The sequence below is a fragment of the Rhamphochromis longiceps genome, linkage group LG20, assembly GCF_057381845.1.
Source record: "Rhamphochromis longiceps isolate RC_006_pf linkage group LG20, R_longiceps_female_GT1.1, whole genome shotgun sequence".
Classification (NCBI taxonomy): domain Eukaryota; kingdom Metazoa; phylum Chordata; class Actinopteri; order Cichliformes; family Cichlidae; genus Rhamphochromis; species Rhamphochromis longiceps.
In genome coordinates, this window is record NC_140576.1 from 25,220,043 (window position 1) to 25,239,321 (window position 19,279).

Here is a 19,279-nt window from a genome sequence, read left to right on the forward strand (position 1 = left end):
GTGGTGAGCAGGGAACTTCAATTGATTTTTACAAGCTCATAAAAAGATTGGTGGTTGTGTATGTGTGTGTAAATCTTTAGAAAGTGGTGTCACTACAAACTAATATTTTGGGGTAAATCTAAATATGACTTGCAGCTTTCTCTCCTGGAGCTGATGTGGTTTCAGAAATGTGTGTTAAATTTTCTGTCAGTGAACGTTATATGAGTTTTGAATTGAACAGAGTAAAATAGCCCATTATTGTCATTGTATGTTGTGGGTACACCGCAGCAACTGTGCAGGAATAAATAACAAACAGGAGAAATATATACAAAATGCTTGGTCAGAGGAGAGACTATGTCCGAAAAGCCCGGGGGAAGAAGGAGTTTGAGAGATAGATATGTGTAAAATGCTAATTATAAAATCAGTACAGCCAGTTGGATAAACGTTGTTGTCTATCTGAGTTTATAATTTAGAATGTTTATAATTTGATTATCAAGTCTGGTCCTCCTTTCATGTGGAAGCAATGGGCCACATTCCTAGCTATAATATGGTATAGCTCTTTGTGCACTTTGCGCAAAACAAACCATGTTAATAAGCTATATTCATTTTGTAAGTCTAAATGCGGTTTTTAAATAATTAAAAAAGCTTTTACTTACAAAGCTGCACAATCACGTTCCTCCACCAGGGGGCGGAAGAATCAACAAAAAACAGCCCTGATGCGCTGCAACTTTTAAAGTTAAATTTTAACAAAGGATTTGATAATGTTTGCAGGCACAAATAATAATTGCCATATCATTGTAACCTGTTTCTGGTCAAAAGATAAATAGACCTTCCAACTCAGGTTTGTTCACCATCATCTGGAAAAAAACAAAGATTTTTTTTTCTCTTTAGCTAACAGCGGTTTTCTTCACGAGCTAGCATAATAAGTGTGTCCTGTTTGGTGTTGTAAGTCAAGGATCAAGTAGACCAGAATTTCGCTATATATGATCTTTTTTCTTAACCAACATGAGGTTAAGAAGTCTGTAAAACCTCATAGCTGATTTTATTTCCTTTTTACTTTATCTCTGGATAAGTTAATTTAAAACAAAAATGTAACCCAGGCAATTCGATTTAAAGGAAGAGGACACTCAGCAATTTCTCCACTTTTAATTAAGTGTAGGGATGAACCTTTACAAGAGGTACTTACATCACTTTCCAGAATAAATTTGTTCTTTTGCTGGTCTCTTCAAATAGGTTATTTGAAAGAGCTGCAAAACACTATGCTTGATAGTTGGTATGAAGCATTTATGCTGATGCTCTCTGTAGTTTCCTCTTAAGACCAGACTTGGTCTGGTCTGTTCAAAGGACATTTTCCAGAAGGGTTTGTTCAGATACAGCTTTGTAAACCTAATCAACACTGTCATGTTTCCAGAGAGAAAATGCTTTCTCATTTCAAACAATTCATAAGTTTTCTGTCTTTTTCTTATTGTGCTCTCATTAACTTTAACATTTAACAAGCTAATTGAGGCCTACATAGTTAACAATTGTGGCATTGTGTTAACATACGCTCCCATTCTTCAGACTTAAACTGCTAAAACCTCTGCCTGCACTTGCTGATGATAACAGAAACATTTTTTAAGTTGTATCTTCAGGCATTTTGTTACTAACAGCCTGTCACAAAAACATAATTTGTTCTGATTCCAGGAGTTTATTTATAGGATTGTCGGTAGATTAACGGCATAAAATAACATTTTTGTACTAACAAGACAGGAAAGGATTCACAGAAAGCAAGTAAACTTGAAATTTAACCATAGGAAAAATTAAAACTATGCATTAAAAACTGTTGAGAATTCAAAATTAAAGTAAAATCAAAGTAAAAAGCATTTCCCTGTTATGACTGTTGATAACCACATTCACTATCTAACCACTATCACTGTCTAATGATATCTGCAGTGAAAGTAGCATGTGAACCATTCTCATCTCTAAAGTCAAGTTTTCTTTTCCCATAACCCAGACCCCATCATATCATACTATCATCTCACACAATTAAGCTATACTCTGGCTTTGCATTTTGTTAAGCTAATATTTAGATCAAGAGCAGCCATTTAAAATGCCTTACTTTTCATAATATTGTAATATACACTTATGAGACATATTAGAGACTATGAGTACATTTGAAGTTAGCGGGCTTGTTGATCAAGGCCAGAGTACGGATACCCCAGGCCATTTCAGGGTCAAAGGAAACATGAGAAACTGAGCTGGCACTGAGCTCAAAGTTGTGATCTGTGGAGAGCATCCTGCTGGAGAGTATTCAAATTCTGAAAAATATAGACAATGGGGTGAAAAAGAAGAGATAATACATTAATAACAGAATCTAGCTGTTTAGATCTATGTTTGCTGGATTTATTACTTTTTTGCTATTGCCTTATTTAGTAGAATTTTTAGAGAATATAGACAGAATCCCATTCAAGTCTTGAAAGTTAGAAGTAGAAAGTTGTATGAATTAGCTTGTTTCAGATGACTTAACAATAGCAACAAAAGTCTCTGTAAAAACCTTTCACACGAAAAGGTCTCATATTGCTTTACCCCAGGCTTAGGTTGTCCCTGCAGATGTCTCATTGCCATGTTTGAGGACGCTTCCAGTGGCTGGAAAAATCAAGCATTTAAATGTTAATAGTTTTGACCAGGTTTGCAAAAGTCTTAACACCTGCTTTTAAAAATCTGACAGATTTACTCAGTTATAATAAGAATGATTATTATAATAATCTGTACCATGCGTAACATTTTCATGACTAAATGATTGAGCCTTCCTTTTGGGACTTTGAAATCAGTGCGCAGATTTCGGATACTCCAGGTACGGCTTTATTCATCACCTGAAAAGAAACCAAACAAAGAAATGTCAAACGTAATGTAATATCCAACGGTGCAATAGACTCACAATACTTGAAATGTGCAATTCCCTTGTATTCTTATTCCTATTTATTCTATTTATCCCTTTTGTATACTCTGTATTTATATATGTATCTGTATTTATATATGTGTATATATGGTATATTTCTGCTCACATTCTGTAACTTCTGTCGGTGCAGTGCTATTGGAAACCAGATTTCCTGAAGAAACCCACCTGAGGGATATTAAAGTTTCATCTAATCTAATCTAAACCATGGCAGTATTTCATGTTTGAAATACAGTTGTCATCCAAGCCCATCATGCTAAGCTGGCTTGATGTACTTTTGTAGTTAATCTTGGAAAAAGACAAAATTCAAAAGTTTTGACATCTTCTGTCCAAATTTCCAAACCTATATGTGACTTGGCTATTCTTAATGAAAATGTAAAAAAAAATAAAGACCTTTGACAAATAAACACTTATTTTCTTGGAACTATGTAGTTTTATTAAAGAGCAGAAAAGAAAACATTACACAAGCAGGAGTAAGTAGCATCTACAGGTGCACAAAACACCCGCAAAAACCTTTAAATGGTCTCTCAGTCTAGTTCCGTAGGCTACACAATCAAGGGGAAGACTGCTTACTTGACAGTTGTCCAAAAGACAACCATTGACACGTTGCACAAGGAGGGCAAGACACAAAAGGTCATTGCAAAAGAGGCTGGCTGTTCACAGAGCGCTATGTCCAAGCACATTAATAGAGAGGCAAAGGGAAGGAAAAGATGTGGTCGAAAAAACTGTACAAGCAACAGGGATAACTGCACCCTCGAGAGGACTGTGAAACAAAACGCCTTCAAAAATGTGGGGGAGATTCACAAAGAGTGGACTGCAACTGGAGTCAGTGCTTTAAGAACCACTACGCACAGATGTATGCAAGACATGGGATTCAGCTGTCGCATTCCTTGTGTCAAGCCACTGTTGAACAACAGACAGTGTCAGAAGGGTCTCGCCTTAACCCTAACCCTTGCCATGTCATCTGCTGGTGTTGCTCCACTGTGTTTTCTGAGGTCCAAAGTCAACACAGCCATATACCAGGAAGTTTTAGAGCACTTCATGCTTCCTGCTGCTGATCAACATTATGGAGATGCAGATTTCATTTTCCAACAGGACTTGGCACCTGCACACAGTGCCAAAGCTACCAGTATCTGGGACCATGGTATCCCTGTTCCTAATTGGCCAGCGAACTCACCTGACCTTAACCCCAGAGAAAATCTATGGGGTATTGTGAAGAGGAAGATGCGATTTGCGAGACCCGACAATGCAGAAGAGCTGAAGGCCACTATCAGAGCAACCTGGGCTCTCAGTGGGGCGATTGTGGCTCAAGAGTTTCGTCTTGTAATCGGAAGGTTGCCGATTCGAGCCCCGGCTCCGACAGTCTCGGTCGTTGTGTCCTTGGGCAAGACACTTCACCCGTTGTCTAGTGGTCAGAGGGCCTGGTGGCGCCATGTCTGGCAGCCTCACCTCTGTTAGTGTGCCCCAGGGCAGCTGTGGCTACAATGTAGCTTGCCATCACCAGTGCGTGATTGGGTGGATGACTGAATGTAGTGTAAAGCACTTTTGGGTCCATAGGGACTAAGTAAAGCGCTATACAAATGCATTTACCGTTTACCTGAGCAGTGCCACAGACTGATCAAATCTATGCCATCCCGCAGTGCTGCAGTAATTCAGGTAAAAGGAGCCCCAACTACGGCAGAAATGAGCTTCCTCCGAAGGGTGGCTGGCCTCTCCCTTAGAGATGGGGTGAGAAGTTCGGCCATCCGGGAGGGGCTCAGAGTAGAGCAGCTGCTGCTCCACATCGAAAGGAGCCAGCTGAGGTGGTTCGGGCATCTGACAAGGATGCCCCCTGGGCGCCTCCTGGGTGAGGTGTTCCAGGCATGTCCCACCGGGAGGAGGCCCCGGGGCAGACCCAGGACACGCTGGAGAGATTATATCTCTCGGCTGGCCTGGGAACGCCTTGGTATTCCCCCGGATAAGCTGGAGGAGGTGGCTGGGGAGAGGGAGGTCTGGGCCTCTTTGCTTAGGCTGCTGCCCCCGCGACCCGGCCCCGGATAAAGCGGATGAAGATGGATGGATGGATGGAGCCCCAACTAAGTATTGCGTGCTGTACTTGCTCATACTTTTCAGTTGGCCAAGAATTCTAAAAATCCTTTCTTTGTATTGGTCTTAAGTAATATTCTACTTTTTTGAGATACTGAATTTGGGGTTTTCATTAGTTGTCAGTTATAGTCATCAAAATTAAAAGAAATAAACACTTGAAATATATCAGTCTGTGTGGAATGAATGTAACCATTATACAAGTCTCACTTTTCGAATGGAATTAGTGAAATAAATCAACTTTTTGATGATATTCTAATTACATGATTGGCACCTGTATTTAGGACAGTTTTGTGTTATTTCAGGTTTAATGTTTTTTTAACAGGATGATAAGTGTGTAATCAGCTCAAAGTAAATTGCGGTCACTCGTAATAGTAAAAAATAAGTTCAATGGCACAGACGATTAAGACACATTATATTTGGATTTATGTTACAATGATGGCACCTTGTATAGCAACTGCCTGCTCCTTTTGGGCTTTTCACAAGATTTGTTGAACATACAACCTAAAATATCACAAGAACAGTTTTATAATTTGTCCAGTAGTGATAGTTGATAATAAAAGTGTCCAATGCCAATTTTTATTTGGACTTTGTGACTTTTGCAGGAATTAATTTTCGCACATGTCATACTCCTCTAAGTGGCCATGCATCACAGTTGAATGATTTGTGACAGGCTGCAATTCAGAGCCACTCATTAAAAAAAAAAAAAAACAGCTAAAAAATTGTATTATTACAAAAATATATATTTTGCAACACTTACTGGATTCGTTGTGACAGTTTTAACGTGAGATATTTCTTGCATCTGGTTCTCTTTTTGGTTCCCGACACCTGCTTCAGAAATAGTAATAGTGTTTTAAGTTTTTCCACCAAAACCAGTCACAATTGTACGGAAGAGGATTAGGGCCACTGGAAAAAAAAAAAAAAGAATTCTGACTTTAATCTCAGAATTCTGACTTTAATCCCAGAATTCTGAGAATAAAGTCAGAATTCTTTTTTTTTTTCCAGTGGCCCTAATCCTCTTCCGTAGTTATGTGTGTAGCAAGTGAAAATAAAATAAAATAAACAATAAAATCAAAGGTGAATCAAATAGACCAATATGGCAAGCCGGGATGGTCCATTTGGTAAAGTAAATCCGTTGGGTATCTTTCTTTGCCTTTAGACAATAATTCTGATGGCAAAAGCACCAAACGGGACAGGCGAAAAAACGAAAAGCGAAAAGTGCTTTAATTCATCTGATTTTTTTTCCATTTTATAAATACATTCTTAAATAAATACACCTGATATAAACTTTTAAGTCAAAGCTTGAAAAATGTATTTTTGAGCTCATTAACAGCTGTTTATTTGGAGAGATGTAGTCCTTACTGGACAGCCAACACAAACATATGATTATATATGTAGTACATGATGCACTACCCGAGATTAAACAGTATCTCCAAAGTGTTGTGATTTACAGATTCGCTTGCTAGGCCTCTTTGGGTTTTTATAAGGAAGGGCATCCAGCATTAAAATGTGTTGGATCAAAACATGCTGCTACAGTCTGTAGCGACCCCTTGTGGATATGGGAGCAATCAAGTAGCACTGGAGGTTAAACAGAAATATTTAAAATGAGCTCAACCATAAACAACTGCATCATTAATACTGATTCACATAACACTGTAAGTACTTTTTCATTTGATTGAATTTATGTACAGTTTGGCATTAATACAGTTTTATGTGTAATATGCTATTGTTACTTTTGCTAAGGGATCTTACATGATTTCTCCAGCACGTCATTGTGAGCTCAAGGAAATAATTAGATATAAACTTTATAATATTTCAGCCAGTTAGGTGTGCAGAACAGTGGTGATGTAAGACTTTTGCACAGAACTGTACTGCAGCCTTCCCTGTTGAAGTTGATGTGGTTTTAGAGAATTCTGTCTCACATATTCTTGCAGTGGGCATGCTGGGGGGTGCCAATGCTACCCCTCAGCCTCCTAGTAGATACAACTGTGGTATCAATTTCAAACTCCTTGTCGTCTTGTTCTCAAGATATTGCATTCACAGAATTTTCAGAAAACCTGACCTCTGACCTGGAGGTCAAGGTCACCGAAATGCAAACTCATCTGAAATTTTTAGTAGCTGCACCTTTTGTATGAAATTCAAAATCCTACATCACCTCATTTTGTGGTCAAGGTAACTGGGATTCTGACCTTTTTGGGACCTGTACAACTGCAGTGAAAACTCTGGCTGCACTGACTGTCCCAAGTCTGATATTAGATGCATATCTAAAGATGCATGTGTAATTTACTTTTTGTGAATAAAATGTTGACAAGGTTGCCAAAAGCAGCACGATTTTATTAAGTGTGCAGTGTGAACCCTTACAGGAGGTTCTCACCTCACTTTCCACCATAAATTTGTTCTTGTGTTCCTTGTCTTGTCCTCAGACATTTTTCTTGAAAGCTGATTCCATTCCTTACAAGAGTTAATTAATAAATTATGTTGATTCTTCTAAAGACTAAACTTAGGAATGAATATGTATTCCTAAATGAACCCCCCCCCCCCCCCAAGGTTTATGATTATGGAAGTTGAGACATGCCATAATCAGTGGCGTAACCAAGCTGATGAGTAAATCAGATGCTATCATGTGAAATACGAACTACAAGCCATGATTCCATAGTTTGTAGACCCACCGGCAACAAACTGAAGTCTAAAATGGTTGTGGAGGAATTTTGTCCCATGTCGTTGGTTCTGTTTTATAAGGTTTGCAGGTTTTTATTTATGCAGAGTTTTTGTAAAGTCCTACCACAACGTGATTCGTTAGTTTTTTTTAGCTATTCTGTTGTAGATTTTCTGGTGTACTTGGAACCATTGTCCTGTTGCGTGACCCTTTTTTGGCCAAGCTTTAGTTGATGGACTTATTATGATTTATTATCAGTATTTTTCTGAACAAGTGGAGCAATAGAAGTTGACTGCTTTGAGACTGCTTCCTTTTTACTTACAGTTGTTTTTATCTCTTTTATGTTCAGATTTCCATCTGTTGCAATAGACTAATCTTTACTAAAAGCACATTTTGGCATCGAATATGTCACCCCAAATAAATAAAGCTTTGTCTACAGAAAAGTTTAGGATTTTGACTTTAACCCATCTGACAAATCTAAAGCTTTGATAAGAAACCTGAGAGTTATTTTACTCATCTTTGGATGTTTTTTAATTAGTGAGAAAAATGTGCAATGACAAAGCTTACAAGAATGCCATTTAGAATGAAAAACTAATTCAGTCAGGCTTGTGTAGAAGCTTCTGACAGATTTAGACATTAATGAAATGTGAGTAAGTCATTAGATATTTACTAAGTTTAGTAAATATAATTTTAATGCACTTCCCAACATTACCTTTGCTGGTATGAGTGTTCAGAAGTATTTTTACTGTATGAATATGGCTTAATATAACTAGGCACAAATACAAATATAACAATTTCTTTGTAAAACCACAAGGAGTCAGTGTTTCACAAGAATTAGATTAATAAACATGATAGTGATAGTTCTATAGTGAGAATCTTGTTTGAGAGGTTCAGATTAACACGTTTATTAGTATTACCACTATACAAACATTTGATGCACATAAAACATGGTTACAATGATCCTTAGAAGCATATTAACTAGTTTATTAGATGCACCCAGATGCTCAGACAGTGTGGGAGAAGGCCGACCATCCTCCTCACCGAAGCAGTCAGCAGACTTACTGTCCTGCATGTACAAACATGAAAACACCCATACAACCACAGATACCCGAGAGCACGCCCACGCCAGCACCTTTTGATAACGTGGAGTCTAAACAACAAAATGAGAACAAGTTTGACAAGTTTGTCGTGCCAAAATGGAAATACTGTGGAGTATTTCCATTTTGGCAGTCATCATTTATTCTGGAGAAAGCTTTTACTTGCACAAGACACACCTGCATGCCTTTAAGATTCATGCATTCAAGCTTAACTCTGTTTTTTTAAAGGCCTGACAACCTCTAATGGACAAAGAAAACAGTTCACACGCTTGAAATATATTATTTCGCAATAGAAAAAGATAAAAAAGTGACCTTAAAAAACACTTTTGAGAACAGAAGCTCAAGATAACCCAAACGAAAGTAGAAAGCATTACCCTCTTAGTACAATTGATCGTATGTTTCCCAAAGTGCAAATAAGCAGATTTGATAAATACCATATTCACCCCTCTGCATTAGTTTTTGCATTACCCAGTCTTTATTGTAAACATTATGACATGACACTGCATCTTACCATACCATGCTCCCAGACAACTGAATAAATATTTATGACTTTTCATATTGTACCTTATACTTGAGGTCTGGTGACTTTATTGTGAAATGTAAACCTCATTTAATGTGAGTTTCTGCCAGTTTAGTTCATGGCTTTCCTCTTGGACAAGAGTTGCTGTTTGGATTTTCTGTATTGTGGTGACATCACTAGGCATGCAGACTGAGGCCAGAGTAGTGAACTTGTCACACAGATCCATTTCAGGGTCAAAGGAAACATCAGCAATGGAGATTGAATCAAGCTCAAAGTTATGCTCTGTGTCTCCCTCCTCATTATATACACGAGGCAGATAATTGCCCAGTTCCTTTCCTTGTTCCTGGAGAGCATTTATCCTTTTTGGTATTACCTCATTTAGTAGCTGGTTTCGTTGGTCTAGTCCCATATAAATCTTAAAAAGTAGAAACAGGAAGTTGTATGAATTTTCTTTTTTGAAATATTATTATATTAGAATTTAAATAGGAATTAAGGTAAGACAAGACTTTGTAGTTGACCATAAATGACAAAACTGTAGAAAATGTTGCTTTACCCCATGCTTAGATTGAACCTGCAGATGTGCCGTTCCTTTGTTGGATGATCCTCCGAGTGACTGAAAAAATCAAGCATTTAAATAGTTAAGCAAAATTCTTAACACCGGACTATTTAAATATGACACATGTACTTAATGATAACAAGAGTAAGTACAAGTTTTATAAGAAAAATCTCTGTACCATGCGCATAAAGCTTCCACGAGTAAAACCTTGTGCCATTGAGCTTTCCCTTTGAAAAGCTGAGATTATTGACCCGGTTTGTGATGCTCCACGTACGGCTTCATCTATCAGCTGAAAAGAAACCAAACAAACAAATGTCAAAGAATGACAGCATTTCATGGTTGAAATCATTTTAATTATGATTAGGCTTGTCCTCCAAGCCTATCATACTTGGATCATGTTAGAGCAAGGCTGTCAGTTGATACTGTACTTTTCTGTGTTTAAAACCTTTTAAAAATAAAAGAGCAAGGGACTAAAGAAGAACACATTACACAAGTTAAACCAAGTAGCATATATTATGCTACTTGCATACTACTTGCATAATAATATGCACACACAGTGGCTGCTCTCTGTCCCGACAAAACTGTGTTCCCGTCTTTGACTTGAATTAAGGATTTTTATCAGTTATTCAGTGTTTTAATGAGTATTTGGCAGCAGGATTATGTGTATATAATCATCTCCAATTATGTAATAATGCCAATATTCATCTTTATTATCTATCCTGTAATATGCGGCTGTTGTTACATCGACAATACCTGTTAACAACAAAATTTGTTCCATAGTAGGAATTGCATGCAACAGCCACTTCATTAGGAATAACTGTTCAACTGCTCATTAATGCACATTTCTAATTAGCCAACCACATTCCATCAACTCAGTGTTACTGGCAGAGGGGTGATGGGGAGACGGGTGAACAGCTTTGAGTTGCTAGGATGGCAACAGTAAAAACTACTCGATCCTCCCAGGGTAGGCAGAAGTGCATCTCTTAATGGAAACAGGGAAACCTGAAACCAATGGGCTACAGTCTTCTGATGGCTCCTTCCAGTAAAATAATGTGCAACACCAAAACTGGTTTCTTGAACATAACAATGACTTCGCTATACTCAAATGGCATACTTTAATTCACAGTCTCCAGATCTCAATCCAGCAGAGCATCTATGGGATGTGGTGGAATTGGAGATTTGCACTTCTGCAAAATTTGTTAAACACTATCATATCAATAGGAACCAACATTTCTGAGGTATACTTCTAGCACCTTGTTGAATACATCCCATTATGACGACAAAAGGGTACTTGCAAGGTGTAACTAACAAAGTGGCTGGTGAGTGGAAATTATAAAATAGTTCTGGAAAATTTAACATCAAAAGGACTCATGTTGCTTTACCCCATGCCTGGATTGCCACTGGAGATGTTTCATTCCACTATTTGATATTGCTCCCAGTGACTGGAAAAATCAAGCATTAACTGGTTAATACTTTTGAAACTTCACAGAAAAGCAAAATGTCAAGAACCAGCAAAATCCTTAACAACCACTTCGTCAAACAGATGTACTCAATACTACTACTACTACTAATTATACTAATACTAATAATAATCTCAGTACCTTCCGCATGATGGTTCCACGAATAAATGCTGACCCTGATCCTTCCCCCCGGTACTGTGAGGTTAGTGAGTTCATTTGTGATCCTCCATGTACTGCTTCATTCATCAGCTGAAGAAAAAACCGCAAAACAAACACATCAAACCATGACATTGTTTCCTGGCACAAATGATTTCAATAAGAATCCATTTGCTAAAGTCTATGATAACATACAATGTAAAAAAGCAAGGCCAGCAGATTGTTCTGTGCTTTTTTAGTTTTCAATCAATCTCATAAAAAAAGGACCAAAACCCGAAAGAAATAAAGACTTCGTTTTTTGTTCTAAGGCTAAACAGTTTCTTGAAAGAGCAGGGGACTAACCCTACATCTCAACTGTGAAGCAAATGGGCTACAGCAGCAGCAGATGACCACACTGTCACTCTTGTCAACTAAAAACAGGAAACTGAGGCTATGTTTTACATAGGCTCACCAAAAACAGACAAGAGAACATTGGATGTATTGGCTTCTGTTGTGAAGTATATGATAGGAACAGTTGCATAAACAACATCTAAGCACAGGTTCATCCATCCTTATAGAAATGATTCAATCAGGTGGGGGTGATGTAATGGCGTGGGCGATATTTTCTTGGTATACTTTGGACCCCTTAGGACAAAGTCAACATCATTTAAATGCCACAGCCTACCTGAGTATTACTGCTGACCACGTCTGTCCCTTTATGACCACAGTGTACCCAAATTTGGATGGCTGCTTCCAGCAAAATAAGGCACCATGTCACAAATCTCAAATCATTTCATGCTGGTTTCTTGTAGAATTAAGTCAGTTCTGACAGAAAAGGTGGTCCAGCACTTTCAGAAGGTTTCATATGAAAAGAAATATTACATACCCCACTCACAGATTGTCCCTGGTGATATCCCATTCCCACGTTTGATCCCCGCTGTGACTGAAAAATCAAGCATTTAAATACTTCTGAGATTTGATAAATTTCATGAACAGAAAATTATGATGAGCAAAATTCTTAACTTCTACCTGTTTAAGTATCACAGGTTTACTTAGTGATAATAACAAATAAAACAACAGTAATCATAATATCTGTACCATGTGCATAAAGCTTCCACGAATGAAAGGTTGTGCCACCGAGCTTTCTTTTTGATACTTGAGGAATTCTGTGCTGGTTTCTGAGTCATTTAGAAGAAACGCCTAAAAAACATCAAATATTTCTCACAATGCATGGTATATTACAAAAATGCTCTTTACAAACTAGTTATTACAATAATATATATTTTGTAGCACTTACTGGACTCATTTTCACAGTTTTAACTTGAGATATTTCTTGCATCGCATTTCCATTCTGATTCACAATGGCCACCTTGACAAAGTAATGATGTTTTAAGGTTTTTATACCAAAAACGAGAAGTTATGTTTACATAATTTCAGTCATTACAATTGCTGAAGTAGGGATAATTACTTTTAAAAAGTCAGGCAAAATGAATCTTTAATTTAAAAACCAACAAATATCTGTGTGAGTGAGCATTTGACTGTGTGTGTAAGTGTGATTTATGATAAATGTATTTACCGAACAGTCTGTTCCTGGATTCTCAGTGTTAGACTTCATCAGTTGTTGTTCAGAAGATAAATCCTCTTTGATTTCCAAGATCTGTTTTTTGCAGGACATCAGAAGAGCCAAAAGTAGCAAACCTGGAGCATAAAGACCACACACACAAATATATGACATACAAAACATGCTAGATGTTTATTGCTGTTATAATTCTGTTATTTTTACTTTAAATAAATATTTAAAAAAAAACTGTTTTTCAAAATCTTAACAAGTATAAAAATAAGTACTTAAATCTAACTGAAAAACACCCATCGAAAACTCATTTACATTTTTTTCCTGAAGAAGTCCAAAGCTTATTATTAAAGTCAAAGTTATTTCTTATTGTTAGACCTTTTTTATTATTACATTTTAATCGTTTTTAAATAACAACAACAAATATAAACGAGGATATCTTATTTATAATGATGGAAATATTTGAAACATGTGTCCAACCTGTGATCAGCAGCATGGCCAAAAAAATCATTCCCACTCCCCCTGCTCCTAGTGTGGTGCCAGATGTCCTCACATGACAGTTTGGGGTTTCTGAGTCTAAGCAGCTGCAAACAGTAACTGACAGGTTGTGGAAAGCTGATTTCCCCTGTTGGTCAGAAACTTCTAGCGACAGCTCATGGTGATTGGAATGAACTGTAGGCTCTTTAACCAAGTTGACTGAATAACCTGTGTGTCCAAAATGAATACATAATCAGATGTATAACAGTCATTGTGGCAGTCTATGTATATACTACTTATACTTTTATATAAAGGAGGCTTAGAAGTATATTTAATACAAGTGACATTGTTTTTGTGAGTAATATAAGGTTGAGTATCTGCAGACTCTAAAGCTTACCAGTGACAGGGTCAATCTTCCACTTGCCCTCAACATCTCCATGGAGCTTGAAGGTGAAAGGGCCACTGTAGGGCTCAACATCTGAGTCCAAGGCTGTGATGTTGGCAAAGGATTGTCCGTCAGATTGGCACATTTCAATTGTGCTTACAACCAGGTATGGAGTATGATCATTGTCATCTCTAACATAGATACTAAGAGTTGCAGTGCTTGTCATTTGTGGTTTCCCTGGTGATGAAAAAGTATTGCAACTTGTTTAGAAATGTAATGAGGAAATGTAAATGAATAATTGGCCAAATATGTAAATACTTGTCGATTCATACCATCGTCAACAGCACATATTGTGACTACATAAATGTTGTCTTTAACAAACTCTGACTCTCGATCCAAGGGCTTTGATGTTGTTATGTTTCCAGTGTCAGGGTCCACTTTAATCCAACCAGCTGGATCGTGTCCTATAATGTATCTGAAATGGTTTGTTAGTCATTTTCAAAGTGTCTACTGATGTAGTAATGCTGTATGTTTTTGTCTTGTAGAAGTGACATGTAGTTGTATAGTTGTCAAGACTTACTTAAATGTGTTTTTGTTGGCAACATCAGGGTCTTTAGCTGTGAGTGTTGCCAGGTATTGGCCTTCCTTAACATTCTCAGTGACCACAGTTTCTATGGAAGTCTTGTCAAAAACTGGAGGCTCATTGACATCCTCAACAGCCACGATCACTTGACGGCTGGATGCAACTGTTCCAGCCACGAAGCTCATTGCAGACCCAGTAGCAGCGGAACCAGATATGGTAACTACTTTCCAAAGACCAATGGAGCTGCGTTTTTCCACTTTGCATGAATAATAGGGGATCTCATTCTCTACAGTGATAGTTATATTCTTCAGAGCACCATCTTCATAGTTTAAAGCCTGTAAAAGAGCATAACTGTTGGAGTCAAATTGTTAAATGTTGTCATTGTGTTACTTAAATTTGTAAATCATGGAAATAAAAGGCTGCGAGGAAGGCTGTTTATTTGATTCTGGCTAGGAGACAGGTGAGGAGTGTTCAGCTCCCACCGCCAGTCTCCCTTGCTAGCAAGTAAAAGCTGTTCATCTTGCTTCCTTGCTTGACGTTAACGGGAATAGGTTTCTAAACCAGCGGGGCCTGTGGAAGCGCAGACCCAACAATAACTTATCATATTTTTCCAGGGCTTTTTAAATCATAGCTTTGGTTAAAACTGTTTGCTACCCGATTAAAATTGCTTTTAGCTTGAATAAAGCCATATCGATTTGTTAAAATCCCGAATCGATTTTTAAATATAAATGTACTTTGCCAGAAATGCCAGAATCTCACAAAACTATTTCAGCAACCACAAAACAGCTAAAACAGTAAATGAAAGCAGGTAAATGGATTCCACAAAAAGACTCTCGCACAGAGCGCGGACCCGATGCATCACAGTGAGTGAGATTTCGGCTTTCTTTCACATAAACAGTCAGTGCTGAAAGTCGACAGCTCACAGATTCTGATAGGTCGGGGCTGCGCTTTGTGTTTTTGTCTTTTTTTGCACTAGATTGTAAAGCTGTAGGTTTTGTCCCTCTCCAACCAAAATAGACTGAACCAGCAGCAAAAGAAGATCAAAACTATGCTTCGCCGCTTCACATTTCACTTTACATAAACATCGTCATGAATTCCCTCTTACTTTTGCTGTTTTGCTTCCACTATGATAAAATCACACTTCCTGCACAGCTCTCTCTCTCTCAGTGCACTTCAAGAACAGTTTCCCCATCTCAAATCTGTTTTCTGCATGATTTGCTTGCTTATTTCCAAGCAGTCTACTGTTGTTTACAGCACTGTTGGTCACTGCTTTTTCTTATATAAATGACTTCTGACAACAAAGTCTCATTTCTGCTGTTCAATACTGAATAAATATAAACTTTTTAAACTTATGCGAAATTGCAAAACGCTTAGCTGTGTCTAATAAAACCACTGTAATTTTGTTCTGCTTCACTTTAGCAGCATCAGGTATGTTCATATGCTGAGTCATGGTTTTCTTCCATTTTTGTTCTACTTCAAATTATTTTTAAGGTTATCTGCTATAAAAAGCCAGGCCAGGAAAATCTCTTTCATATTTTTCTGTGTTTTATATACTAATTTTTGAAGATAAAAAAGAGCTTATGTTGGTTAATTTAAAAAATGCAACAGGGTTTTTACCACAGAGACTGTTTTGAACTACTTAGATTGGAAAGTTTAGTCTACTGTAAACATAATCACAAAAATACCTTTTCCACATGGAGTAGTCCATCGTTTGTCTCAGGATCTGTAGTTATTCTAAAGTTGTTGTTTGTGTCTCCTTGGATTGTATATTTGGCTCTCCATGCTGGGGTTCCTCTGGTGTCTTCATCATGAACTTGTATACGTGAAACAAGAACATTTGTCTGTCCTTCTTTCACTTTTTCTGGGCCCTTGGGTCACAAAAGAGGAAGATGTAAAATAGGAAATGATTTTCATTGAATAAATTATTGTGACTGAAATAAGTAACTGCTAACTGTTTGCTGTGTGATGGCAGGAAGGTGATTATTTCCATCTTCTATATTGATTATGATGGTGCAGGAGGTGGATAGCGGTTTTTCTCCATTGTCTTTGGCCTCCACTATAATGGTGTATTTCTCAGCTGTCTGATGGAGAAAAATAAAATTTTGCTCATCTTGAATGGATGTCAAAAATATTGAATTTAGTTGTACTATTGAAATTTGAGGAGATTCATGTTGAAAGATTAAAATGGAAAGTTTTAATTTTTCAAGCAGTAATTTCTCTCACCTCATGGTCCAGACATCCTTTAAAAGAAATGACTCCAATGCCTGTCTCATCGATCTCTTTGAAGTAGAACTCAAGATCCTTAGGTTTAGGTTTGACTGAAACTATGTTAAGGTCAACTTTGTTATATATCTCACTTATGTCTTGATCTGTTGCTTGAATTCTACCCACTTCAGTGCCTGTTAGTATCAAAAGGAAATAATGATTATTTTGTTTAGATTCACTGTCACAAAAACATAATTTTGACACCGTAGCATTAGTAATTTAAATAATATTTCTTTCCAAATGAGAAAATTACCCTGTGATGTTGACTCTTTTATGGTGAAAGTGTACTTTTCAAACAGAAATTTTGGAGGGTTGTCGTTTGTGTCCAAAATCTCTATATAAATCCCGAGCTGTGTCTCTATTTCATGTTTTTCTCTGTCAAGTGCTTTAAATTTAAGCTGCAATGGAAAGATGAAATAATCAAACCTCGCTCCATGCATAGCTTTTACTTTCCATTTAGATATTTTTTTAAAATTTCTTCTTACCTTAAGAGTTTTATATTGTTCGTAGTCCACCGAACGGAGGACCTTTATTTCTCCTGTATATGAATTGATTTCTAACACTTGCGTTGGTTCCTCATCGACACCTTCTCCTTGTATCATAAAAAGAACGAGGTCCTTCTCAACCTCAATCTGTATCAAACATAAGACACACGAGCAGTGAATTTTGGAATTATCTTTCCTTATTTCATGATATGTGTTACATTTTAAGGCATACACTCACTTTGCCCAGTGAATATGGGAAAGGTCCCTGATAACCTTCATCAATAGTAAAGGAATTAATGATCCAGTTTCTTTTTTGACGCAGCAAAAGTTGTGAAGATGATCTGTGGACTCCCCAACACTGCAAAAGATCACACTGGAAAGATTTCTTGCAGTAAATGTGCAGCACAGCATATTTATGAGTATCATATATATTATATATTATATTATATTCTTAGCAGATTTTTAATCTTTAAACACTGGCTATAACTCAGTATAATGTTGACAGACATAATCGTCATAAACACAATTAGTAAAACAATTAGACATATTTTTAAAATATTTGTGTTGAAATTTATGGCAGAAGTAATAAAAGATTACATGTAGTTTTACATACTTAAGCCTTACCAGAATCAAAAGTAGAATTGGGTGTATTAGTTCCATTTTATATCCACAGAACGGCTAGTTTTGAAGTGAATTCGTTGCAGACTACTACTTGAATGCACTTGAGTAGAAACTCAGCTGCATGCCAATGTGAGCTTTGGCAGAGAGATACCGGTGGGAGGGATATCTTTATAAATCAGCTGTATACGTCTAGCCATGAGGTAATCGTAATCTTTATCTGTATCTGTATGGGTGTGTACAGTTTTCACCTTGACTAACAGTACCCGCTTGCTTGAGAACCTATAATGATGCTAGAAAAGAAAAGAAAAGAAACCCAACTAAAAACCACGTAAAATCACATTTAAAAACATAATTAGTCTATGATATTATATTATGTATTATAATATATTATATAATATAGAATAGAATAGATAGAATTGCATTGTATTGTATTGCATCTGTGTGTCTGTGAGTATATGTATTTGTAACTGTATCTTGGGCAACTTTTATAGGTTCACTTAAATACATTGGAATAGATTATGGGTTTTTGCAACAGGCTAATCACCACAAAATGTCTAAAGGGACAATTTAAGATTTTTTGCTCACTTGTCTGTGTGCGCACACAACACACACCTTGATTTAGATACCTTTTGTGATTGAAGCGGCTATTTACAGAAAGGCAAGCAGACATGGTCGCCCCCTCAAACCACACAACAACAAAAATATATAAAAATATATCTACAATTACCAAATATGTTCTGTTAGCTGACACAAGTGGTGGAGGCATTTTTGCAAGGTCAGTGTTAAATGGCTTAAATGAAGAAAATCCCCCACACACAATTCTCTTCTAAAAGATTTAGAAAAATTACAAAAATGTCCAAATATGAAACAAACGAAGGCTGGCTAAAGATTGTTACACAATACTGATTGTATTTTAATACAGACAATTTAAATGTTGACAATAAAGACTAATACATGTAGTCACAGCACTGATTCAAGGGAATCAAGGACAAATGCGTTGTTTGATTTGCTCCGGATGTCACACATTGGAGTAACCTCACTCCAGAGTTAACTGCATTCCATTTGTAAAGTTGGAAAAGCAACTTTTTAAATGCTCTATGTCAAGGTACAATCATTCATCAATTACCATTAATATAGTACAAGGCCTTTTGTGTGATTAAAACCGCTTCATATTCACAAATAGAACATGGTTAGTGTTCTGTGTATGATTTATTTAGTGAGTCTCAAATGCACAGAAGTAGCTGTACAGATTCCAAGTTTTACAGGTTCCCTGCTGTTTATACGCAAAGCTGTCATAGGATTGTGAAATCTTGGTCGTATGGCTTCTCTGACTTTATGAATTTTATACACAAATTCAGAATTTCTACTTCAAATCAAATGCAGCAAAAAATACAGAGGCCACACATGACTTATTTGTTTCATGGTGGTAACCCGAGCCCTTGCGTGCACAAGTTAGCACATGATACAACATTA

General features: G+C 37.0%; 1 protein-coding gene across 1 annotated transcript; it reads right to left on the minus strand.

Annotated features, from left to right (window-relative positions):
- Nucleotides 1–9,107: 9,107 nt before the first annotated feature.
- Nucleotides 9,108–18,012, minus strand: LOC146645408 (cadherin-13-like). The gene is made up of 19 exons (XM_085394374.1): nucleotides 17,810–18,012; nucleotides 17,424–17,558; nucleotides 17,186–17,332; nucleotides 16,954–17,098; nucleotides 16,659–16,834; nucleotides 16,388–16,516; nucleotides 16,121–16,303; nucleotides 14,433–14,770; nucleotides 14,185–14,327; nucleotides 13,865–14,089; nucleotides 13,471–13,695; nucleotides 12,997–13,118; nucleotides 12,718–12,789; nucleotides 12,519–12,620; nucleotides 12,307–12,363; nucleotides 11,427–11,534; nucleotides 11,208–11,267; nucleotides 10,004–10,114; nucleotides 9,108–9,684 (listed from the first exon to the last, which is right to left on the minus strand). Exons 1-19 carry the CDS (start codon nucleotides 17,843–17,845, stop codon nucleotides 9,337–9,339), a joined length of 2,862 nt encoding a protein of 953 aa, XP_085250500.1. The 5' UTR covers nucleotides 17,846–18,012; the 3' UTR covers nucleotides 9,108–9,336.
- Between the last annotated feature and the right edge of the window lie 1,267 nt (nucleotides 18,013–19,279).